The sequence below is a fragment of the Rhinoraja longicauda genome, chromosome 23 (genome assembly GCF_053455715.1).
Source record: "Rhinoraja longicauda isolate Sanriku21f chromosome 23, sRhiLon1.1, whole genome shotgun sequence".
In the NCBI taxonomy this organism is placed as follows: domain Eukaryota; kingdom Metazoa; phylum Chordata; class Chondrichthyes; order Rajiformes; family Arhynchobatidae; genus Rhinoraja; species Rhinoraja longicauda.
This window is the reverse complement of record NC_135975.1, coordinates 588,840-614,842: the sequence shown is the minus strand read 5'-3', so window position 1 is coordinate 614,842 and position 26,003 is coordinate 588,840. Positions and strand designations below refer to the sequence as shown.

Sequence of the window (26,003 nt, the reverse complement as noted above, 5' to 3'; positions counted from 1 at the left end):
GGAGTTTGCACGTTCTCCCCGTGACCTGTGTGGGTTTTCTCCGGGTGCTCCGGTTTCCTCCCACACTCCAAAGACGTGCAGGTTTGTGGGTTAATTTGCTTGGTGTAAATGTAAATTGTCCCTAGTGTGTGTAGGATAGTGTTAGTGTGCGGGGATCGCTGGTCGGTGCGGACTCGGTGGGCCAGAGGGCCTGTTTCTGTGCTGTATCTCTAAACTAAACTAAACTAAAGTCAAGGGAATCAGGAACTCTGGGGCAGAGGTTTAAGGTGGGGGGAGAGAGAGAGGATGAAGGCACACAATCTCTTGCCCAGAGTAGCGGAATCAAGAACCAGAGGACATGGGTTTAAGGTGAGAGGGGAAAGGTTTAATAGGAACCTGAGGGGCAACGTTCTCGCTCGGAGGGTGGTGGGTGCATGGAACGAGCTGCCGGAGGAGGTAGTTGAGGCATCTCTGATGGACCGGGCAGGGTCCACCACTCGGTGGTCTCCTTGGTTCCTGGGCGTTTGAGTTGCTGAACCAGGCCGTGATGCAACCAGTCAGTGTGCTCTGTCCCCAACACCTGTACCAGTAGGATAGTGTATTCACCAACAGACTGACTCTCGCCAATCTTCTCAGCAGCTGGAGGTGTTGATGGGCGTTCTCTGTGAGGGCAACTTTCATTCTGCAGTCAGTTGGAGGGAAGGTGAGGTTGCTGTTGTTCCACCCCCTCCCCTGACATCAGTCTGAAGAAGGGTCTCGACCCAAAACCTCACTCATTCCTTCTCTCCCGAGATGCTGCCTGTCCCACTGAGTTACTCCAGCACTCTGTGAAACGTCACCTATCCATGTTCTCCACAGATGCTGCCTGTCCCACTGAGTTACTCCAGCACTCTGTGAAAAATCACCTATCCGTGTTCTCCACAGATGCTGCCTGACCCACTGAGTTACTCCAGCACTCTGTGTCTACGTGAGATAGAGAGGGGTGATCTTGTACCATTTACGAGCATTCTCACGCACGATTAACACTCACAGGCTGAGAGTGCCAAAGCATTTCAATCTGGCTCTTCAAAGTGTGAGTGAGTGAGTGAGTGAGTCCCCACATGTTCATTGTTGTTTTAGAAGCTGCTTTCATCTTGTGTGAGCACTCAGGTTGCTAATGATCCGAGCCGCCACAGACCAGTGTCACTGCCCGCCCGGCATGTTGTTTCTCCCACACTTGATTAACCATCGCTGGGGTTTTAATGCCTGCAGTCTAGTTTTAAGTTAGTTTAGTTTAGAGATACAGCGCGGAAACAAGCCCTTCGACCCACCGAGTCCACACCGACCAGTGATCCCCACACACTAACACTATCCTACACACACGAGAGACAATTGTTACATGTATACCAAGCCAATTTACCTACAAACCTGCACGTCTTTGGAGTGTGGGATGAAACCGGAGCACGCGGAGAAACCCCACGCAGGTCACGGGGAGAACGTGCAAACTCCGTACAGACAGCACCCGTAGTCGGGATGGGACCCGGGTCTCTGGCGCCGTGAGGCTGCAACTCTACCCGCTGTATGTGGGGGGAGAAGAAAGCTGAAAAAAGAGAGAGTAACTATTTTCCACCTTCCCCTTGCACTTGTCTCTGTGTCTCACTCACCCCTGAATCTCAATCTCAACCCAAAACATCACCCATTGCTGATCTCCAGAGATGCTGGTTTACCCGCTGAGTTACTCCAGCTTTTTGTGTCCATGCTCAGAGTAACTATTACATTTGGGAAAGAATGTTGCTCCAGCTTCAAACGTTTACACGTAGAGCAAATGGAACTGGAGTTGTTCAATAGCAACGTAAGGGTGGTGGGTGTATGGAACGAGCTGCCAGAGGAGGTAGTTGAGGCTGGGACGATCACAACGTTTAAGAAACCGTTAGAAAGGTACATGGATAGGACATGTTTGGTGGGACTAGTGTAGATGGGGTATGTTGGTCGGTGTGGGCAGGTGGGACTAGTGTAGATGGGGTATGTTGGTCGGTGTGGGCAGGTGGGACTAGTGTAGATGGGGCATGTTGGTCGGTGTGGGCAGGTGGGACCAGTGTAGATGGGGCATGTTGGCCGGTGTGGGCAGGTGGGACTAGTGTAGATGGGGCATGTTGGTCGGTGTGGGCAGGTGGGACCAGTGTAGATGGGGCATGTTGGCCGGTGTGGGCAGGTGGGACTAGTGTAGATGGGGCATGTTGGTCGGTGTGGGCAGGTGGGACTAGTGTAGATGGGGCATGTTGGCCGGTGTGGGCAGGTGGGACCAGTGTAGATGGGGCATGTTGGCCGGTGTGGGCAGGTGGGACTAGTGTAGATGGGGCATGTTGGTCGGTGTGGGCAGGTGGGACCAGTGTAGATGGGGCATGTTGGCCGGTGTGGGCAAGTTGGGCCGAAGAGTCTGTTTCCACGCTGTATCACTGTAAGACAGGATTGCAGTTAGAGCCACAATGATTACTATCTTTGGCTCTGAAACAAACTGCGCTGTGACTGAAAGAAAGCAAACTCAATGCTCGCATTTATTTCAAGAGGGCTTGTATACAACACAGGGATGTAATGCTGAGGCTCTACAAGGCGCTGGCCAGCAGTACTGTGAGCAGTTTTGGGCCCCGTATCTGAGGAAGGATGTGCTGGCTCTGGAGAGGGTCCAGAGGAGGTTTACAAGAACAATCCCAGGAATGAGTGGGTTAACCTATGATGAGCGTTTGTCAGCACTGGGCCTGTACTCGCTGGAGTTTAGAAGAATGAGGGGGGACCTCATTGAAACGTACAGAATAGTGAAAGGCCTGGATAGAGTGGATGTGGAGAGGATGTTTCCACTGGTGGGAGAGTCTAGGACTAGAGGTCACAGCCTCAGAATTAAAGGACATTCATTTAGGAAGGAGACGAGGAGAAATATCTTTAGTCAGAGGGTGGTGAATCTGTGGAATTCTTTGCCACAGACGGCTGTGGAGGCCACAAGTCAGTGGGTATTTTTAAGGCAGAGATAGATAGATTGTTGATTAGTGTGGGTGTCAGGGGTTATGGAGAGAAGGCAGGAGAATGGGGTTAGGAGGGAGATATAGATCAGCCATGATTGAATGGCGGAGTAGACTTGAGGGGCCGAATGGCCTAATTCTGCTGCTATCCCTCATGACCTTCTGCCCCCCACTTATTCTTTCTGTTGTGTGTTATTTATGGGGGCCATTTCACAACCTCGCTCCTACATGATGCGAACATCAACAGCATCATCAGGCTTGCGGGAGCAGGGAATGTAACTGGGAGCAAAGCAATGGGTTCCCACGCTTCACAGTGTGTGTGTGTGGAACTGGGCACAGTGTGTGTGTAACTGGGCACAGTGTGTGTGTAACTGGGCATAGTGTGTGTGTAACTGGGCACAGTGTGTGTGTAACTGGGCACAGAGCGTGTGTAACTGGGCACAGTGTGTGTGTAACTGGGCACTGTGTGTGTGTGTAACTGGGCACAGTGTGTGTGTGTGTAACTGGGCACAGTGTGTGTGTAACTGGGCACAGTGTGTGTGTAACTGGGCACAGTGTGTGTGTAACTGGGCACAGTGTGTGTGTAACTGGGCACAGTGTGTGTGTAACTGGGCACAGTGTGTGTGTGTGTAACTGGGCACAGTGTGTGTGTAACTGGGCACAGTGTGTGTGTAACTGGGCACAGTGTGTGTGTAACTGGGCATAGTGTGTGTGTGTGTAACTGGGCACAGTGTGCGTGTGTAACTGGGCACAGTGTGTGTGTAACTGGGCACAGTGTGTGTGTAACTGGGCACAGTGTGTGTGTAACTGGGCACAGTGTGTGTGTAACTGGGCACAGTGTGTGTGTAACTGGGCACAGTGTGTGTGTGTGTAACTGGGCACAGTGTGTGTGTAACTGGGCACAGTGTGTGTGTAACTGGGCACAGTGTGTGTGTAACTGGGCATAGTGTGTGTGTGTGTAACTGGGCACAGTGTGTGTGTGTAACTGGGCACAGTGTGTGTGTAACTGGGCACAGTGTGTGTGTGTGTAACTGGGCACAGTGTGTGTGTAACTGGGCACAGTGTGTGTGTAACTGGGCACAGTGTGTGTGTGTGTAACTGGGCACAGTGTGTGTGTAACTGGGCACAGTGTGTGTGTAACTGGGCACAGTGTGTGTGTGTGTGTAACTGGGCACAGTGTGTGTGTAACTGGGCACAGTGTGTGTGTGTGTAACTGGGCACAGTGTGTGTGTAACTGGGCACAGTGTGTGTGTAACTGGGCACAGTGTGTGTGTAACTGGGCACAGTGTGTGTGTGTAACTGGGCACAGTGTGTGTGTAACTTGGCACAGTGTGTGTAACTGGGCACAGTGTGTGTGTAACTGGGCACAGTGTGTATAACTGGGCACAGTGTGTGTGTAACTGGGCACAGTGTGTGTAACTGGGCACAGTGTGTGTGTGTGTAACTGGGCACAGTGTGTGTGTAACTGGGCACAGTGTGTGTGTGTGTAACTGGGCACAGTGTGTGTGTAACTGGGCACAGTGTGTGTGTGTGTAACTGGGCACAGTGTGTGTGTAACTGGGCACAGTGTGTGTGTAACTGGGCACAGTGTGTGTGTGTGTGTAACTGGGCACAGTGTGTGTGTAACTGGGCACAGTGTGTGTGTGTGTAACTGGGCACAGTGTGTGTGTAACTGGGCACAGTGTGTGTGTGTGTAACTGGGCACAGTGTGTGTGTAACTGGGCACAGTGTGTGTAACTGGGCACAGTGTGTGTGTAACTGGGCACAGTGTGTGTGTAACTGGGCACAGTGGGTGTGTAACTGGGCACAGTGTGTGTGTGTGTAACTGGGCACAGTGGGTGTGTAACTGGGCACAGTGTGTGTGTGTGTGTGTAACTGGGCACAGAGCGTGTGTGTAACTGGGCACAGTGTGTGTGTAACTGGGCACAATGTGTGTGCCAGCACCAATTGAAGCAATAACCATTGCATCCATCCAGTCGTGCACTTTGACCATCATTAGAGAAGCAGGAACAGTGCAGGCAGTTGTTTAGACCTTTTAAATAAATCACTTCCAAGACTAAATGTACAGTTACATAGAAACATAGATAGAAACGTAGACAATAGGTGCAGGAGGAGGCCATTTGGCCCTTCGAACCAGCACCGCCATTCATTGTGATCATGCCTGATCATCCACAATCCACAGTTTAACATATGATTACAATTAATCTTATCTTCCAACACCTCAAGACCGATAGGTACCTTTAAGGTGGAGGAAGGAACTGCAGATGCTGGTTTAGACCCAAGATAGGCACAAAGTGCTGGAGTAACTCAGCAGCATCTCCAGAGAGAAGGAATAGAGTGGAGACCCTTCTTCAGACTGAGAGTCAAGGTAAAGGGAAACGAGAGATATAGACAGTGATGTAGAGAGAAATGGAACAAATGAATGAAAGATGATGAATGAAACAAAAAAGTATCGATGATAAAGGAAGCGGGCCACTATCAGCTGTGGGCCGCGGTGAAAACGAGTTACAGACAACGAGACTCAACAAGACGACAGTGAAACTAGTACAATGACTTGGGTGGGGGAGGGGCGGGAAGAGAGGGGGGAGAGAGGGGATACAAGGGTTAGTGGACGTTACCTTTAAATCCCTTTGATCTTTGTGAGCTGTGTTTGAGATGCTAAACCAGGATCTGTAAACCTGGAGACCTGTAATCTGTTGGGATACCAATGCTGTTTGTAACTCAAGAAAAATGAAAATATGTTTGCATGAAACAGATGGTAGATGCACCCAAACAGGGGGGTGGGCAGGGGGATTGATTGTGATTAGAACATAGGACATAGAACAGTACAGCACAAGAACAGGCCCTTCGGCCCACAATGTCCGTGCTGGACATGATGCCAAGTTAAACTAACCCCCTCCGCCTGCACGTGATCCATGTCCCTCCATTCCCCGCGTATCCACGCTCCTGTCTAAAAGCCTCTGAAACACCACTATCGTATCTGCCTCCACCCCCACCCCTGGCAGCACGTTCCAGGCCCCCACCCCCCTCTGTGTAATAAACCTGCCCCACACATCTCCTTTAAACTTTGCCCCTCTCACCTTAAAGCTGCACCCTCTAGTCTTGAACATCCCAAGATTCTGAGGCTCTGACCTCTGGTCCTAGACGCTCCCACATCTGAGGAAGGATGTGCTGGCTCTGGAGAGGGTCCAGAGAAGGTTTACAAGAACGATCCCAGGAATGTGTGGGGGTTATCATATGATGAGCGTTTGATGGGACTGGGCCTGTACTCGCTGGTCACAGCCTTAGAATTAAAGGACGTTCTTTTAGGAAGGAGATGAGGAGGAATTTCTTTAGTCAGAGGGTGGTGAATCTGTGGAATTCATTGCCACAGACGGCTGTGGAGGCCAAGTCAATGGGTATATTTAAGATCGACAGATTGTTGATTAGTGCGGGTGTCAGGGGTTATGGGGAGAAGGCAGGAGAATGGGGTTAGGAGGGAGAGATAGATCAGCCATGATTGAATGGCGGCGTTGATTTGATGGGCCGAATCACATTGATTGTGACTGGAATGAGCTGCCAGAGGGCACTATAGAAGTGGTTACAATTGTGACTTGTAAAGGACATTTGGACAGATATATCAATAGGCTTGGTTTAAAGGGATAGTCATACAGTGTGGAAACAGATCCCTGCACACAAACACTATCCACACACACAAACACTATCCACACACACAAACACTATCCACACACACAAACACTATCCACACACACAAACACTATCCACACACACAAACACTATCCACACACACAAACACTATCCACACACACAAACACTATCCACACACACAAACACTATCCACACACACAAACACTATCCACACACACAAACACTATCCACACACACAAACACTATCCACACACACACGGGGCAATTTACATTGAAACCGAGCCACTTAACCTACAAACTTGCACGTCTTCGGGGCGTGGAAGGAAACCGAAGATCTCAGAGAAAACCCACACAGGTCACGGGGAGAACGTACAAACTCCATATAGACAGCACCCGTAGTCAGGATCAAACCCGGGTCTCTGGCGCTGTGAGGCAGCAGTCATTTAGCGTGGAACAGGCCCTTCGGCCCATCTTGTCCACGCCAACCAACATGGGACGTGTGTAACGCTTGGACCACCTTAGATGGGGCATCTTTAAAAGGGTTCTCAGGGGTAACTTTTTCACTCAGAGGGAGGTCCGTATCTGGAACGAGCTGCCGGAGGAAGCCAGAGAAACAGATACAGTTACGACTTTCAAAAGACATTTAGGAAGGGTTTAGAGAGTGGGAAGGGTTTAGAGAATACGACGGGTTTAGAGGGTCAGGGGCCAAATACAGGCAAATGGGACTAACCCCATATGCCAATTTACCAATCATTGAACATACCTAAGGCAGGGGCAGGTAGGTTCTTGATTAGTTCGGGTGTCAGTGGTTCTGGGGAGAAGGCAGGAGAATAGAGTTGAAAGGGAAGGATAGATCAGTCATGATTGAATGGCGGAGTAGACTTGATGGGCCGAATGGCCTAAATTGTCTCCTATCATTCATAGAAACAGAGAAACATAGAAAATAGGTGCAGGAGTAGGCCATTCGGCCCTTCGAGCCAGCACAGCCATTCAATGTGATCATGGCTGATCATCTAAAATCAGTACCCCGTTCCTGCTTTCTCCTCGTATCATTTGATTCCGTTAGCCCTAAGAGCTAAATCTAACTCTCTCTTGAAAACATCCAGTGAATTGGCCTCCACTGCCTTCTTTTTTTTTAGAGATACAGCGCGGAAACAGGCCCTTCGGCCCACCGGGTCCGTGCCGCCCAGCGATCCCCGCACATTAACACTATCCTACACACACTAGGGACAATTTTTACATTTTACCCAGTCAACTAACCTACATACCTGTACGTCTTTGGAGTGTGGGAGGAAACCGAAGGTCTCGGAGAAAACCCATGCATGTCACGGGGAGAACGTACAAACTCCGTACAGACGGCGCCCGTAGTCAGGATCGAACCTGAGTCTCCGGCGCTGCATTCGCTATAAGGCAGCAACTCAACTACTGCGCCACCGTGTCACCCTGTGGCAGAGAATTCCACAGATTCACAACTCTCTGGGTGAAAACGTTTTACCTCATCTCAGTCCTAAATGGCTGACCCCTTATTCTTATGAACTGGGTCAGCATGGACAAGGAGGGCCGAAGGGCCTGTTTCCGTACTGTACAGCTCCGTGACTCTACAAGAGTTGGTGTATTGCAGGGCTGGATCTGAGCCTCTCCACAGTTAACTGAGAATCTGCCACAGATAAACAGTTTAATGAATGTCTGGACATTTCACTGTAACTTGTATCCTCAGGGGACTTGGTGCTAGAGGTTATGAGGTTCTTGTGATTGTACTGAACATATACTGCTCTTTCAGACAAAATCATTCATCCTTTGTTTATGGAACTTCATTTTCATCAAAGTAAATCCGAGGTTCAGGAATATGTTTCCAATCATAGCTACTTTGATCAAACGAAAGCAGACTGCAATCAGAATTATAGATCGGCAAGGCATCCATAATCTGCAGATGACACCCCAGGAAATGAACCGCGCTGGTGTGTTATTTATCTGCGGGGTATGTTGATCACGATGGTGTGGGAGGGATGATGGCAGATTGAAGGACATAGAAACACAGAGACACAGAGTCACAGAGTCACAGAGACACGGACAGAGACACGGGAACACAGAGTCACAGAGAGAGAGACACGGAGACACATAGACAGACACGGGAACACAGAGTCACAGAGTCACAGAGACACGGGCAGAGACACGGGAACACAGAGTCACGGAGACAGAGACACGGAAACATAGAAAATAGGTGCAGGAGTAGGCCATTCGGCCCTTCGAGCCAGCACCGCCATTCAATAGACTGGATAGACTAGGCTTGTACTCGCTGGAATTTAGAAGACTGAGGGGGGATCTTATAGAAACATATAAAATTCTTAAGGGGTTGGAGAGGCTAGATGCGGGAAGATTGTTCCCGATGTTGGGGGAGTCCAGAACCAGGGGTCACAGCTTAAGGATAAGGGGGAAGTCTTTTAGGACCGAGATGGGAAAACATTTCTTCACACAGAGTGGTGAATCTGTGGAATTCTCTGCCACAGAAGGTAGTTGAGGCCAGATCATTGGCTATATTTAAGAGGGAGTTAGATGTGGCCCTTTTTGCTAAAGGGATCAGGGGGTATGGAGAGAAGGCAGGTACGGGTTACTGAGCTGGATGATCAGCCATGATCATATTGAATGGCGGTGCATGCTCGAAGGGCCGAATGGCCTACTCCTGCACCTATTTTCTATGTTTCTATGTTTCTAATATGATCATGGCTGATCATCCACCATCAGTACTCCGTTCCTGCTTTCTCCCCATGTCCCTTGATTCCGTTAGCCCTAAGAGCTAAATCTAATTCTCTCTTGAAAACATCCAGTGAATTGGCCTCCACTGCCTTCTGTGGCAGAGAATCCCACCTGCAGTACATCTGGACTAAATGTTATTCATGTTATTCCCACGCTGCCTCGGCAAGGCCAGCAGCCTAGACCATCACACAAACTATCCTCCCTTCCATCAACTCCATCTCCACCTCACGCTGCCTCGGCAAGGCCAGCAGCCCAGACCATCACACAAACTATCCTCCCTTCCATCAACTCCATCTCCACCTCACGCTGCCTCGGCAAGGCCAGCAGCATAATCAAGGACCAGTCTCACCCCGGCCACTCCCTCTTCTCCCCTCTCCCATCGGGCAAGAGGTACAGAAGTATGAAAACGCACACCTCCAGATTCAGGGACAGTTTCTTCCCGGCTGTTATCAGGCAACTGAACCATCCTACCACAACCAGAGAGCAGTGCTGAACTACTATCTACCTCATTGGTGACCCTCGGACTATCCTTGATTGGACTTTACTGGCTTTACCTTGCACTAAATGTTATTCCCCTTATCCTGTAGCTGTTCACTGTGGACGGCTCAATGTAATCATGTATTGTCTTTCCGCTGACTGGTTATCATGCAACAAAAGCTTTTCACTGTGACAATACACTAAACTTAAACTGAGGGACGGAGTGTATTGACTCTGTTGCTCTAAACAGGCACACTCTTCAATTAGTTTAGTTTAGAGATACAGCGTGGAAACAGGCCCTTCGGCCCACAATGTCCGTGGATGCTGTATACATTTGGAGGGCAGGCAGCGTCTCTGGGGGGAAGGAATGATTGATGTTTTGGGTTGGGTTGAAGAAGGGTCTCGACCCGAAACGTCACCCATTCCTTCTCTCCAGAGATGTTGCCTGTTCCGCTGAGTTACTCCAGAATTTTGTGTCTGTTTGGATATTAGTCAGGGTTTTAATAAGATCTTTGATGAGATTGGTTTAAAATTGGCATCGTGTTCGGCACGACCCTGTGGTCTAGACCCTGTGGTCCTAGACTCTCCCACTAGTGGAAACATCCGCTCCACATCCACTCTGTCCAGGCCTTTTGCAGGTCTTGAAGACATGCCGTTGTTGAAATCCTTTGAAGTGGTGAAACATTTGTGTTTCAACTCTAAATATTGTGACGTTAGGCAGGAGGTCAGGGTGGTGATTATGCCTGAACATGATGTATCCCCTGGATCTCATTACTGCCTCCAAAAGGAAGTGGAGGGGGGGTGGAACAGGGGGTGTCCTTACTGCAACCAATCTGCTCAGCGGGATGGATGCCCCTTGGCCTTTAGTGTCGGGGCTGCCGTCCGAGTTCTGGTTCCCAGCCGGTCACCTCCTGGGAACAAGCAGAATCTTTTGTAAACGGAAACCTGTCGGCCAGTCACACAGCCCCTGGGTGGAAGGGGAGTTACCCTGATGGGCGTAAGACTAACACCGACGGCCTGTGTTCAGCTGCTGCCCAGTGGAAGTAACATCCTGACCAGCAGCAGTGCCCTGTACGTCATGAGAGGAATAGACCCGCTAGGCACACAGAGTCTCTTGCCCAGAGTAGAGGAATCGAGGACCAGAGGACATGTGTGCAAGGTGAAGGGCAAAAGATTTAATAGGAACCTGAGGGGTAACTTTTTCACACAAAGGGTGGTTGGTGTAGGATGGAACGAGCTGCCGGAGGAGGTAATTGAGGCTGGGACTATCCCAACATTTAAGAAACAGTTACACAGGTACATGGATAGGACAACTTTAGAGGGATAGGGGCCAAATGCGGGCAGGTAGGAATAGTGTAGATGGGGCATGTTGGCCAGTATGGGCAGGTTGGGTGAAGGGCCTGTTTCCACACTGTGTCACTCTGTGACTCTATGACTAGTGTAGATGGGGCATGTTGGCCGGTGTGGGCAGGTTGGGTGATGGGCCTGTTTCCACACTGTGTCACTCTGTGACTCTATGACTAGTGTAGATGGGGCATGTTGGCCGGTGTGGGCAGGTTGGGTGAAGGGCCTGTTTCCGTGCTGTGTCACTCTGTGACTAGTGTAGATGGGGCATGTTGGCTGGTGTGGGCAGGTTGGGTGATGGGCCTGTTTCCACACTGTGTCACTCTGTGACTAGTGTAGATGGGGCATGTTGGCTGGTGTGGGCAGGTTGGGTGAAGGGCCTGTTTCCGTGCTGTGTCACTCTGTGACTAGTGTAGATGGGGCATGTTGGCCAGTATGGGCAGGTTGGGTGAAGGGCCTGTTTCCACACTGTGTCACTCTGTGACTAGTGTAGATGGGGCATGTTGGCCGGTGTGGGCAGGTTGGGTGATGGGCCTGTTTCCACACTATGTCACTCTGTGACTAGTGTAGATGGGGCATGTTGGCTGGTGTTGGCAGGTTGGGTGAAGGGCCTGTTTCCACACTGTGTCACTCTGTGACTCTGTGACTAGTGTAGATGGGGCATGTTGGCCGGTGTGGGCAGGTTGGGTGAAGGGCCTGTTTCCATACTGTGTCACTCTGTGACTGTGAGTTGCCGGGGTGAGGGGGTGTGTGAAGCTCTCAGTGCTCATGGGAATGGGTTGCCAGATGTCCGTGATCCCCTGCCATGTGTTTACTTTCACCGCACGATCCTCTCAACACCGTGACTGCGTGACAGACAAAACAAACATCCACTTTCCCCTTTGCACCATGGGGGGGGGGGCAGGGAGAGAGGGAGGGAGAGAGAACTGCAGCATTTCACTTCCCGCCGTCTGAGAACATCACAGGTCTGAAAGAACATAGAACAGTATAAAATCATCAGAGGAACAGATCGGGTAGATGCACAGAGTCTCTTGCCCAGAGTTGGGGAATCGAGGACCAGAGGACGTAGGTTCAAGATGAAGGGGAAAAGATTTAATACGAATCTGAGGGGTAACGTTCACACAGAGGGTGGTGGGTGTTTGGAACGAGCTGCCAGAGGAGGTAGTTGAGGCTGGGACTATCCCAATGTTTAAGAAACAGTTAAGACAGGTACATGGATAGGACAGGTTTGGAGGGATATGGACCAAACGCAGGCAGGTGGGACTAGTGTAGCTGGGACATGTTGGCCGGTGTGGGCGAGATGGGCCGAAGGTCCTGTTTGCACACCGTATCACTCTATGACTCTATGTAAGGGAATAACGTTTAGTGCAAGACAAAGCCAGTCAAGTCCAATGAAAGAGGTCGTTCAAATTTGGAATTTGGTAAATCTAAGGTGGTGTCTGTTGTGAACATTGTCCGTTAGAACACAAACTGTTGCTGGGCTGTGGACTTGGGTCAGTCAGCATCTGAAACGCTCCGCCCACTCTGTCCTTGACCGACTAGTGGTGGCAGTGTGGGCTGCTTTGATCTGCAGTTTTCACGCCACACAGCTGAACTGTTTTAGCCGTGGAAAGGCCAATGACAGGATGATTAATTTGTAATGTCAGACCTTGCCAAACAGTCCACAGAGCTGCTGAACCTGCGACATCTTTACTTTAGATTAGTTTACTTTAGTTCAGTTTAGTTTAGAGATACAGCGCGGAAACACACTAGCATTATCCCACACACAGGGCGGCACGGTGATGCAGCAGGTAGAGCTGCTGCCTCACAGCACCAGAGACCCGGGTTCCATCCTGACTACAGGTGCTGTCTGTACGGAGTTTGTATGTTCTCCCCGTGACCTGCGTGGGTTTTCTCCGGGTGCTCCGGTTTCATTCCACACTCCAAAGACGTGCGGGTTTCTAGGTGAATTGGCTTGGTAAATGTAAAAATCGTCTCTAGAGTGCGTGGGGTAATGTTAATATGCGGGGATCGCTGGTCGGCATGGACTCGGTGGGCCGAAGGGCCTGTTTCTGCGCTGTATTTCTAAACTAAACTAAACACTGGGAACAATTTACAATTTTACCAAAGCCAATTAACCTACAAACCTGCACGTCTCTGTAGTGAGGGAGGAATCCGGAGTAAACCCACGCAGGTCACGGGGAGAACGTACAAACTCCGTACAGGCAGCACCCGTAGTCAGGATGGAACCCGGGTCTCTGGCGCTGTGAAGCAGCAGCTCTACCCGCTGCGCCACCGTGCCACCCTTTCTAACCCAACAGTGTAATGAGATATCATTGTTCAGAAATTAATTTTACATATCGTTATTTTAAGAACCTACTCTGGAGATTAAAACATTCATCAAAATGAAATGAAACTGAGAACGCATTTTAAACAATTATTTTCCATTACAAAACTAATTAAATAGCACTGTACAAATAAATGAAAATTTATCAGCATTACAATGGGTTCAGAGTTTGGACCCAATGCTTGCTCGCTGTAGATACTCTGCGCGGTTTGATTAATGTGTATTGATTCTCTCTTGTATCGTTGCTGCCTCAGAGTGAACCACTGGAGTATGATTGCTCCAATATTAATGGCGCTATCAAAGAAAATATAAAGGAAGACTTTTGAATCGATGTTTCTAATTAGTTATTTCAATAACTGATTAATGGCTACACAGGAACGCTCCTTGGAAAAGCTAATTGGAAACTCGGCTGAAGATAAAGAAATGCTTGAAATATTTCGAGTTTAGAAGGATGAGGGGCGACCTCATTGAAACTTAACCAAATAATGAAAGGCCTCCATTTAGGACTGAGACGAGGAAAAACTTCTTCACCCAGAGAGTTGTGAATCTGTGGAATTCTCTGCCACAGAAGGCAGTGGAGGCCAAATCACTGGATGGTTTCAAGAGAGAGTTAGATTTAGCTCTTAGGGCTAACGGAATCAGGGGGTATGGGGAGAAAGCAGGAACGGGGTACTGATTGTGGATGATCAGCTGTCAACACATTGAATGGCGGTGCTGGCTGGAAGGGCCGAGTGGCCTCCTCCTGCACCTATTGTCTGTGTTTCTGTGTTTCTAAAAGGCTGTGCATGCAGCTGATGTGTTGCTGAGCTGCATTAACGGGGTGTGATGGTTGTTCCCCAGGTTCGGGGCGATGAGAGGGTGATCCGGACGGATCAGGGGCTGCTGATCCGGAGCGTGGAGCGGCGAGACGCGGGGCTGTACCTGTGCCAGGCCGAGGAGCAGTCGTTCAGCCACACCATCGGCCGGCTGAGACTGAAGGTGATCGAGAGCGAGCAGATGGAGGGCGGGCAGAGGGCGGAGGAGGAGAGCAGGGGCCGTGACTTTGGCCACGAGTCACGCGTCCGCTACAAGGACTACGTCCAGCTGCTGACCAGCGGCACCTTCACCCTGGACCATTACTGCGAACAGCTGTGGCATCGTGACAAGAGGCGTCAGAGGAACCGTGGGCCCGGCAAGTGGAAGCACATGCAGGAGATGAAGAAGAGCCGGAACCGGAGGCATCACACCTAGCCGGAGACCCCCCCCACTCCATCACCCCAACCCCCCCATCCCCACAAACCCCCACCCCCACAAACCCCCCTCCCCCTCCATCACCCCAACCCCCCCACCCCCACAAACCCCCCTCCCCCCATCCCCCCTCCCTGAGAACCGGAGGCACCACACCTAGCCGGAGACCCCCCCTTCCCCCCCAACCCTCCCATCCCCCCAACCCCCACCCCCCCAACCTCCCCCCATCATCCCCACCCCCCATCCCCCCCCTCCATCCCACCGCTCAACGAGAACCGGAGGCACCACGCCTAGCTGGAGACCCCCCCATCCCACCCCAACCCCCCCATCACCCTATCCCCCCCCTCATGCTACCCCCATCCCCCCATCCCTCACCTCACCTAGGCTGGACATCCTCCCCATCCCCTCCCTCACCGAGAGCCAGCGGTACCACGCCTAGCCTGCCCCCCCTCCCCCTCCTCACCGAGAAGCTAAAGCCACTGCTGACCACCCCCCCTCACTCTCCACCCCCCCCACACTCTCCACACCCCCCCACACCCCCCCTCACTCTCCACCCCCCCCACACTCTCCACACCACCCCACACCTCCCCTCACTCTCCACACCCCCCCTCACTCTCCACACCTCCCCTCACTCTCCACACCCCCCCTCACTCTCCACACCCCCCCTCACTCTCCACACCCCCCTCACTCTCCACAACCCCCTCACTCTCCACACCCCCCTCACTCTCCACACCCCCTCACTCTCCACACCCCCCTCACTCTCCACACCCCCCCTCACTCTCCACACCCCCCCTCACTCTCCACACTCTCCACACCCCCCACACCCCCCACACCGCCCCTCACCCCCACACTCTCCACACCCCCCACACCCCCCACACCGCCCCTCACCCCCACACTCTCCACACCCCCCCTCACTCTCCACACTCTCCACACTCTCCGCACCCCCCACACCCCCCCCACACTCTCCACACTCTCCACACTCTCCACACCCCCCACACCCCCCCCACACTCTCCACACTCTCCACACCCCCCACACCCCCCACACCGCCCCTCACCCCCACACCCCCCACACCGCCCCTCACCCCCACACCCCCCACACCGCCCCTCACCCCCACACTCTCCACACCCCCCCTCACTCTCCACACCCCCCCTCACTCTCCACACCCCCCCTCACTCTCCACACCTCCCCTCACTCTCCACACCCCCCCTCACTCTCCACACCTCCCCTCACTCTCCACACCCCCCCTCACTCTCCACACCCCCCCTCACTCTCCACAACCCCCTCACTCTCCACACCTCCCCTCACTCTCCACACCTCCCCTCACTCTCCACACCCCCCCTCACTCTCCACACTCTCCACACCCCCCACACCCCCCTCACTCTCCACACCCCCCTCACTCTCCACACCCCCCTCACTCTCCACACCCCCCCACACTCTCCACACTCTCCACACCCCCCACACCCCCCACACCGCCCCTCACCCCCACACTCTCCACACCCCCCTCACTCTCCACACCTCCCCTCACTCTCCACACCCCCCACACCCCCCACACCGCCCCTCACCCCCCACACTCTCCACACCCCCCTCACTCTCCACACCTCCCCTCACTCTCCACACCCCCCACACCGCCCACACTCTCCACACCCCCCACACTCTCCACACCCCCCACACCTCCCCTCACTCCCCACACCTCCGCTCACTGTCCACACCTCCCCTCAGTCTCCACACCCCCCACACCCCCCTCACTCTCCACACCTCCCCTCACTCTCCACACCCCCCACACCACCCACACCGCCCCTCACTCTCCACACCCCCCACACCCCCCACACTCTCCACACCCCCCACACCACCCACACCGCCCCTCACTCTCCACACCATGCTCCTGCACAACCACTCAGACCACACTTCCAATTCTGAGTCTCACACAAAACGCTGCAGTAACTCTCTGGAGAGAAGCAATGTGTGACGTTCTGGGCCGAGACCCTTCTTCTGACGTTCTGGCTTCTAATGTTCTCAAAGTGTCAGAGCCGGGCTCGAGACGGCCACTGCAATCTCCTCCAGTGCTGCTTCACGTAGAGTTGACCGCGTGGAGTCAGGCCATTCTGCCCCATCGCACCATGCTGTCTCCCTGCTCCACACTCTGGACCACTGGATCTTCAGTTTCAGTCGCGAGCATTGGTAATGGCTGAACACATTCGCGCAGTGTCCTGATCAACGCCAGCCCAGTGCAAGGCAACACCACAAACGTACTCTTTCTTGCTGTGAATTGCGAGCAATATTTATGCTTGTGTAATATCAGCAGCAGATGAAGCTGACACAACCCAGATTGGTCACGGTGAGAGTCACACTTCATCCACCACCTAGAAACTTTGATGCTCTTCCTGTTCTATCATCTAGGTTGCCTTGACATTAGTTTAAGGAGCAGAATTAGACCATTCGGCCCATCAAGTCTACTCCGCCATTCAATCATGGCTGATCTATCCCTCCCTCCTAACCCCATTCTCCTGCCTTCTCCCCATAACCCCTGACACCCGTACTAATCAAGAACCTGTCTCTGCCTTAAATATACCCTCTGACTTGGCGTCCACAGCCGTCTGTGGCAATGAGTTCCACAGATTCACCACCCTCTGACTGGAGAAGTTTTTTCTTAACTTGTGAGCTGAGAAGCTTGTGGAAAGGGCATCAGGCTGAAGCTTGAGAAGCAGCACCCAATACAGATCGGAAAGGTTTAGAGGGTTGTGGGCCAAATGTGGGAAAGTGGGACTTGCTGAGATGGGGCATCTTGGTCGGCATGGACACGTTGAGTTCAGTTTATTGTCACGTGTACCGAGGTACAGTGAAAAGCTTTTGTTGCGCGCTAACCAGTCAGCGGAAAGACATGATTACAATCGAGCCGTCCACAGTGTACAGATACAGGATAAGGGAATAACGTTTAGTGCAAGGTAAAGCCAGTAAAGTCCGATCAAGGATAGTCCGAGGGTCACCAATGAGGTAGATAGTAGTTCAGCACTGCTCTCTGGTTGTGGTAGGATGGTTCAGTTACCTGATAACAGCCGGGAAGAAACTGTCCCTGAATCTGGAGGTGTGCGTTTTCACACTTCTGTACCTCTTGCCCGATGGGAGAGGGGAGAAGAGGGAGTGGCCGGGGTGAGCCAATGCTTCGGGTTCCGACCCGAAACGTCACCTATCCATGTTCTCCACAGATGCTGCCTGACCCGCTGAGTTACTCCAGCACTCTGTGAAACGTCACCTATTCATGTTCTCCACAGATGCTGCCTGACCCACTGAGTTACTGCAGCACTCTGTGGCTACCGTTTACAATTCGTAAATCCACTTCCCAATCATTGTTTGCCCCGCTGTGTTATTGTTTAATCTGCGCTGGGCAAATTGAACAAATCAGTTTAAGCTGAAATGTATACAGGAATGTTACAGACATCATAGTTGTAGCAGGTGACCAGTCTGTGGTGAAGTGAAAATAGTTGGCAATCTAGGCCACTGTAAAAACAAGTCCTTATTCTTTAGTTTATAATTATTTTGAATATTTGAAATAGTTGAGCATTTTTTCACAGGTTTATTAAACGTTTAACTGAGCTGTGGTTTGTTTGAAATGTCACCTTGAAACAAAGGAGATGAATGAGGTTTAAGGGCGGCGCGGTGATGCAGTGGGTAGAGCTGCTGCCTCACAGCGCCAGAGACCCGGGTTCCTTCCTGACTATGGGCGTTGTCTGTACAGAGTTTGTACATTCTCCCCGTGACCTGCGTGGGTTTTCTCCGGGTGCTCCGGTTTCCTCCCACACTCCAAAGACATGCAGGTTTGTAGGCTAATTGGCTTTGATTGTAAATTGTCCCTAGTGTGTGGGGGATAGTGTTAGTGTGCGGGGATCGCTGGTCGGTGCGGACACGATGGGCCGAAGGGCCTGTTTCCGAGCTGTATCTGTAAACTAAACTAAAAAGGATAAGATGACTTTCTCTTGTGTACAGATGTTAAATATAGCGTGTTATGGTATCCATATTCCAGGAGTGGACATGTGAAATGTATATTTTGCTATTATTTTAATAAAGTACGTACTTGTATTAAACTGCTCTCTCTTTAATCTGTTCGATGTTACATTAAGTGGAAACACTTTCTGGAGTTACCTTCATTTAGAAACAATAGACAATAGGTGCAGGAGTAGGCCATTCGGCCCTTCGAGCCAGCACCGCCATTCATATAAACCATAAACCATATAACAACTACAGCACGGAAACAGGCCTGTCCGGCCCTACCAGTCCACGCCGACCACTCTCCCTGACCTAGTCTCATCTACCTGCACTCAGACCATAACCCTCTAATCCCCTCTTATCCATATACCTATCCAATTTACTCTTAAATAATAAAATCGAGCCTGCCTCCACCACTTCCACCGGAAGCCCATTCCATACAGCCACCACCCTCTGAGTAAAGACGTTACCCCTCATGTTACCCCTAAACTTTTGTCCCTCAATTCTGAAGCTATGTTCCCTTGTTGGAATCTTCCCCACTCTCAAAGGGAAAAGCCTACCCACGTCAACTCTATCCGTCCCTCTCAAAATTTTTAAAACCTCTATCATGTCAATATGATCATGGCTGATCATCCACAATCAGTACCCCGTTCCTGCTTTCTCCCCATATCCCTTGATTCCGTTAGCCCTAAGAGCTAAATCTAACTCTCTCTTGAAAACATCCAGTGAATTGGCCTCCATTGTCTTCCACAGATTCACAACTCTCTGGGCGAAAATGTTTTTACTCATCTCAGTCCTAAATGGCCGACCCCTTATTCTTAGACTGTGACCCCTGGTCCTGGACTCCCCCAACATCGGGAACACTTTTCCTGCATCTAGCCTGTCCAATCCTCTAAGAATTTTGTTGTTTCTATAAGATCCCCTCTCATCTTCTAAATGCCAGTGAATACAAGCCCAGTCGACCCATTCTTTCACACCAGTGGGCCGATGTTTACCTGAAGCTTCAAGTCTATGTGAAATGTTGGTGTAAGTAAACAGGAGGCAATGGACAGGGCGTTTTGCTATAACCAACACTGCCAATCCTGTTCCAACGTGAAGATTTGCTGATCCATATTAGTGAAGGGAATGGAATGATACAAGATTGGGGGGGGGGGCGGGGTGGAGAGGGGGGAAGGGGAGAGGGGGAGGGGGAGTAAAGTGGGGGGGCAGTAGGGGGGTGGGTAAAGAGGGCTGACACAATGAAAAACTGAGGAACCAGCAGTGTCAGACCTGTGAGTTGACGAGACAATGAGAAGATCAGGATGGAATCAGCAGTCTAGACCCGAAGCATCACCTATCCATGTTCTCCAGATGCTGCCTGACCCGCTGAGTTACTCCAGCACTCTGTGAAACTTCACCTATCCATGTTCTCCACAGATGCTGCCTGACCCGCTGAGTGCTGGAGTAACTCTGTGGGTCAGGCAGCATCTCTGAAGGAGGAATTGGTGTTGAGATTGAACACCTAACACTGTGGTCCAATCTTTCAACACTGATGACATGCATGTGGACATCTGCAGTGTATCTCAGAGGAACACGGAACTGAAAGCTGGAAGCTAAACATCTGCTGGTTAGCTTTGGTCTCCAATAAAGCACAAAGTGCTGGAGTAACTCAGCGGCTCAGGCAGCATGTGTGGAGCGAATGGACAGACAACGTTTTGGTTCAAGATGCTTCTTCAATCTGAAGAGCGGTCCTGACCAAAAACATTGTCCATTCCTTCCACCAGCTGCCAGAGGAGGTATTTGAGGCAGGGACAGTGACAACATTTAAAATACATTTGGACAGGTACATGGTTAGAAAAGGTTCAGTTGGGTATTAACCAAACACAGGCAAATGGGATCAACTTAGATGGGAGATCCTGGTCAGCATAGATGAGGTGGGCCGAAGGGCCTGTTTCTGCACTGTATCTCTAATCTAAACTAAAGACTCCATGAGTGATGGATTGCTGGTTATCGTTGTGTTGTAATGATTCTATGAATCTGTCTGACCTTCTAAATCAGGGCCCCCCAAACCTTTCAGCACGAGGGCCACAATATATATATATATATGCTGGCCGTAGGAAACAATAAAGAAACTTCAGTTTTATAAAATTAATGAGGTTTATATGGCAACAAATAAATAATATTCAATTTTTAAAAAGAGCTTGAAATATTGGAATATATATATATATATATACACCGTAGCTATACAATTATTTTGTAAAGCAGAAAAAATACAGTGACCACCAGTGGGCCTGAAGACAGTATAGAAACATCATGTGATACAATGGCGCAGTGACCACGTGTGGGTCACCGTCACAGTGACCACACGTGTGTGTCATGGTTGTAGTGACCACGTGTGTGTCACGGTCGCAGTGACCACACGTGTGTGTCACGGTCGCAGTGACCACGTGTGGGTCACGGTCACAGTGACCACGTGTGGGTCACGGTCGCAGTGACCACGTGTGGGTCACGGTCGCAGTGACCACGTGTGGGTCACGGTCGCAGTGACCAAGGGCGGGCTCTCCGCTAAGAAATCATTCACATTTAACATTATTATTAAGTCGGCAGCTGCATTAAAAACCTTCAACCTGACGGCCTACCTGACGTGTGAGATGGGGACCTGCCGCCGAGATCGGCCCTGAAAACCGGAGAGCCGAGGAGGAGGAAGCGGCTGGCGACGACGGCCACGGTGAGTGGGCCACGGGCCGGTGGGCGAGGGGTGAGGGGTGAGGCCTCCAGCCCCTGCAAGGGTGGCTGCAGGAGGCGTTTCCCCCCCGGGACACACAGGCGGGCGGTCGGTCGGGCGAGGAGAGGATCGTCGATCGACGGGCCGAGCCGCTCAAGGGCGACGGAGGAGGAGGCCCTGCAGCAGCCTGGGGCTCACCTGGATCGGGAGCCGCTCCGGTACATCCAGCCCTGGGCGGAGGGCATTACCGTTACCCCTCTCCTACTTTCTTTGTCGTCGTTTTGTTAAACGTTGATTCACTACTTTGACGGCGGACACGTGAGATTCCCGGTCAGTGCTCACTAGTCCTTCAGCTCCCGGAGACCACGGTGGTGGACTTCACCATGACAGGCAAGGTGGTGCTGTAGGCCCAAGCTCCCCCGGCCACAGTCCTCACACAGCATCCATCTTGGACTTCCCACAGGAGGAGCGGGTGGACTTGGCGCGCTGACTGATCTCGATTTGCTTCACAATCTTGCGGAGCGACGCTCCGTACCTGGTGCTCGACCATTCATACAGGCCGCTAAAACAAAGTCCCCGCGCCACCACAGAACCCGCAGCGCGGGCCGTGCTTGCCGCAGGCTGGATGAAGCCTCATGGCGGGCCGCATGTGGCCCACGGGCCACAGTTTGGACACGGCTGGTCTAAATGCTTCAACATCTTCTGGTTAGTTTTCTACTTGACATTTGCAGCCCCAGCACTTTTCTCTCACATTCCATCTCCAGGCCTTTACATTCTGAGTATCGCAGGCACCCAGGGGACTGGCTCTGCCCACTATCTGAGGCGGGGAGAGGCAAGTTTCCCTCAACAGCTGCCGCCTTTCAAATGACAATATAATCCAATTATAATTTATATTGATGTCCTAAGTGTTGGCAATGAGCAGAGCATGCCTTGACATCTGAAAGCCGTATACAAGGACTAATGATTTATCCCGGTCTCTGCAACGCTTTGATTTGGAAGAGTTTAATAGGATCGGCTTTTAAGAGAATTACCAAACTTTAACAAGAGTTTGAGCTTGAAGTGCATTAATCCCCTTTCAGTCCTTGTCAAAGAAAATGGATGCTCGACAAAAATATTTAGATCACGGCAGCTTTTCCTGACATTCTCCCCCATCTCTCAAGAATCTCTGAACAGTGAGCGGCCTGGGCAGAGTGGATGTGGAGAGGATGTTTCCACCAGTGGGAGAGTCTAGGACCAGAGGGCACAGCCTCAGAATTAAAGGACATTCCTTTAGGAAAGAGATGAGGAGGAATTCCTTTAGTCAGAGGGCGGTGAACCTGTGCAATTCTTTGCCACAGACGGCTGTAGACGCCAAGCCGATGGGTATTTTTAAGGCAGAGATGGATAAGTTCTTGATTATTACGGGTGTCAGGGGTTATGAGGAGAAGGCAGGAGAATGGGGTTGAGAGGAAGAGATAGATCAGTTGTGATTGAATGGCGGAGTAGACTCGATGGACTAAGTGGCCTAATTGTGCTTCTAGAAATCAGGAACATGAATCCTAAGGATTAGCATGTGCTCAAAGATGCTGGGGCAGGTTTTGCTGCTTGCTAACGTTTGGAAGGATTTAGGGAGGGCTGCCCCGAGCTGTTGTGCAGGACTCCAAGTTTGATGCGTACACCATCTGTGCCTGGGCTATATCTTCCTGACAGCCAAAGTGGGGAAGAAACGAGTTATCAATAACTCAGGGCACAGGAGTCACTGATTCATCTAAAACTTCACTTTTAATCTTTGAAGCATTAGAGTTGCGGAGGATTAAGGATGTTTGACTTAAAGCCACATTCTGCATTGTTTAAATGTTTGTGGTGGGAGAGAAAAATAAAATGATTACAATGGAGATTTGGTTGAGAGATACCATGCGGAAACAGGCCCTTCGGCCCAGCGAGACCAGAACCAGGGGTCACAGTTTAAGGAGTAGGCCATTTAGACTATAGAAATGTTTAAGAAACAGTTAGACAGGTATATGGTTAAGACAGGTTTAGAGGGATATGGGCCACACGCAGGCAGGTGGGACTAGTGTGGCTGGGACATGTTGGTCAGTGTGGGCAAGTTGGGCTGAAAGGCCTGTTTCCACGCTGTATCACTCTATGGCTCCAAGTTTGGGCTGAAACTCTACTCACCAACAATGGGTAATGTAAGATGAACAAAGTGTCTGCCAGTAATTTCAAATCCGAGCCATTGTTCCTCCACTTATCCTGGGCCAAAAATGCAAAATTAAATTGCCTAAGTAAGGGTTTATTAGTTATTGCTGTGGGGAGGAATGCTAAGCTCTTGGTAATGGCATGTATCTCAATAATGCTGCAAATGCCCAGGGGCTTTGAAGAAATAACACCACGCAATCCAACTGTGGAGTAAGGACGTTTCCAGTCATCCCTTGTAGATTACTGTCACAATGACTCAGAGCCGACCAAACTAAGACTAAAAAACAACAATGGACACACAGTGCCGGAGTAACTCAGCGGGTCAGGCAGCATCTGTGGAGAACATGGATAGGTGACGTTTCACAGCGTGCTGGAGTAACTCAGCGGGTCAGGCAGCATCTGTGGAGAACATGGATAGGTGACGTTTCACAGCGTGCTGGAGTAACTCAGCGGGTCAGGCAGCATCTGTGGAGAACATGGATAGGTGACGTTTCACAGAGTGCTGGAGTAACTCAGTGGGTCAGGCAGCATCTGTGGAGAACATGGATAGGTGACGTTTCACAGAGTGCTGGAGTAACTCAGTGGGTCAGGCAGCATCTGTGGAGAACATGGATACGTGACGTTTCACAGAGTGCTGGAGTAACTCAGTGGGTCAGGCAGTATCTTAGTTTAGTTTAGAGATACAGCGCGGAAACAGGCCTTTCGGCCCACTGGGTCCGTGCCGACCAGCGATCCCCGCACACTAACACTATCCTACACCCGCTAGGGACAATTTACAATCTTTATTGAAGCCAATTACGTCTTTGGGACCCGGAGAAAACCCACGCAAGTCACAGGGAGAACGTACAAACTCCGTACAGACAGCACCCGTAGTCAGATGGAACCCGGGTCTCTGGTGCCGTGAAGCAACAGCTCTACCGCTGCACCACCGTGTTCTCTGGCGAACATGGATAGATGACATTTCTTGACACTCATCCATGTTCTCCAGAGATGCTGCCTGACTCGCTGAGTTACTCCAGCGTTTGTGTCTATCTTCGGTATAAATCAGCATCTGCAGTTAATTTTTACCATGTTTTTTGTTATATTTAAAGAACTTTGCGTTGTTTGTTCCACGTAGAACCGTTGCCAGAAACAGTCATTGGCAGCACGTTGGTGCAGCGGGTAGAGCTGCTGCCTCACAGCGCCAGAGACCCGGTGCCATCCTGACTACGGGTGCTGTCTGTACGGAGTTTGCACCTTCTCCCCGTGACCTGCGTGGGTTTTCCCCGGGCGCCCCGGTTTCCTCCCACATTCCAAAGACGTGCGGGTTTGTGAATTAATTGGCTTGGTGTAAATGTAAATTGTCCCTATGTTTCAAGGTCAGTTTATTGTCACGTGTACCAATTAAGGTACAGTGAAATTTGAGTGTGTGTGCGAGGATCGCTGGTCGGCACGGACTCGTTGGGCCGAAGGGCCTGTTTCCGCGCTGTATCTCTAAACTAAATACCCACGGACTCCAGCGAAAGTCCTCTCTGTTGTTGTTTAGCAGCGGTTATTTCGTTGCCACCAGCGATTGCATGAGATTCCACATCGCCCAGGCAACGTCTCTCAGGCAAACATATGTTAGCAATGAGCAGAACCACTCGAGCAAACTACCAGCATATTCCTTGTCAACATGGAAGAGAAGGCCGAGCGAGGACAGATTAAAGATCAGTGGCACAGGCTTCATGTGGAGGCCACGCACATTGCCTTGTGTCCTGCCACATGCTGGGAGGGAGGGAGGGAGAGAGGGAGAGAGAGAAGGACGGGGGGGAGAGGGGGAGGGAGGGAGGCGGGAGAGAGGGGGGGAGGGAGGGAGGGGGGGAGAGGGGGAGAGAGGAAGGGAGGGAGAGAGGGAGGGGGGAGAGAGGAAGGGAGGGAGAGAGGGAGGGGGGGAGAGGAAGGGAGCGAGGGAGGGGGGGAGAGAGGAGGGGAGGGGGGGGGAGGGAGGGAGGGGTAGATGCAGATGGATGATACAAGCCAAGCCAACGTGTGATCTGACGATTCCCATCTGTGCTTTCTCGACAGGGAACGTGCCACAACCCGTCCTGCCAAGCTGGGTGTTGCAGCATTCCCAGATCCATCTCTCCCCAACACACTAGCAACATCTACATTTCCCGATGTGTGATGACAGGAAGGTCCCGGCATGGCCCCACTCCTGTCCAAACCCCTTCTGCTCCCAACGTGGTCTCCAGATTTAGGGACAGTTTCTTCCCGGCTGTTATCAGGCAACTGAACCATCCCACCACAACCAGAGAGCAGTGCTGAACTACTATCTACCTCATTGGTGACCCTCGGACTATCCTTGATCGGACTTTGCTGGCTTTATCTTGCACTAAACGTTATTCCCTTATCATGTATCTGTTCACTGTG

At 51.3% G+C, this 26,003-nt stretch overlaps 1 protein-coding gene across 1 annotated transcript in view; it reads left to right on the top strand.

The window, feature by feature from the left end:
* The window catches only part of sema3d (sema domain, immunoglobulin domain (Ig), short basic domain, secreted, (semaphorin) 3D), a 90,797-nt gene extending 75,815 nt beyond the window's left edge, over positions 1-14,982 (top strand). Inside the window, exon 18 of the mRNA XM_078420096.1 lies at positions 14,362-14,982. Coding sequence (XP_078276222.1) covers positions 14,362-14,751 — 390 coding nt within the window. The 3' untranslated portion in view covers positions 14,752-14,982. The remainder of the gene's footprint in view (positions 1-14,361) is intronic.
* Positions 14,983-26,003: the final 11,021 nt, after the last annotated feature.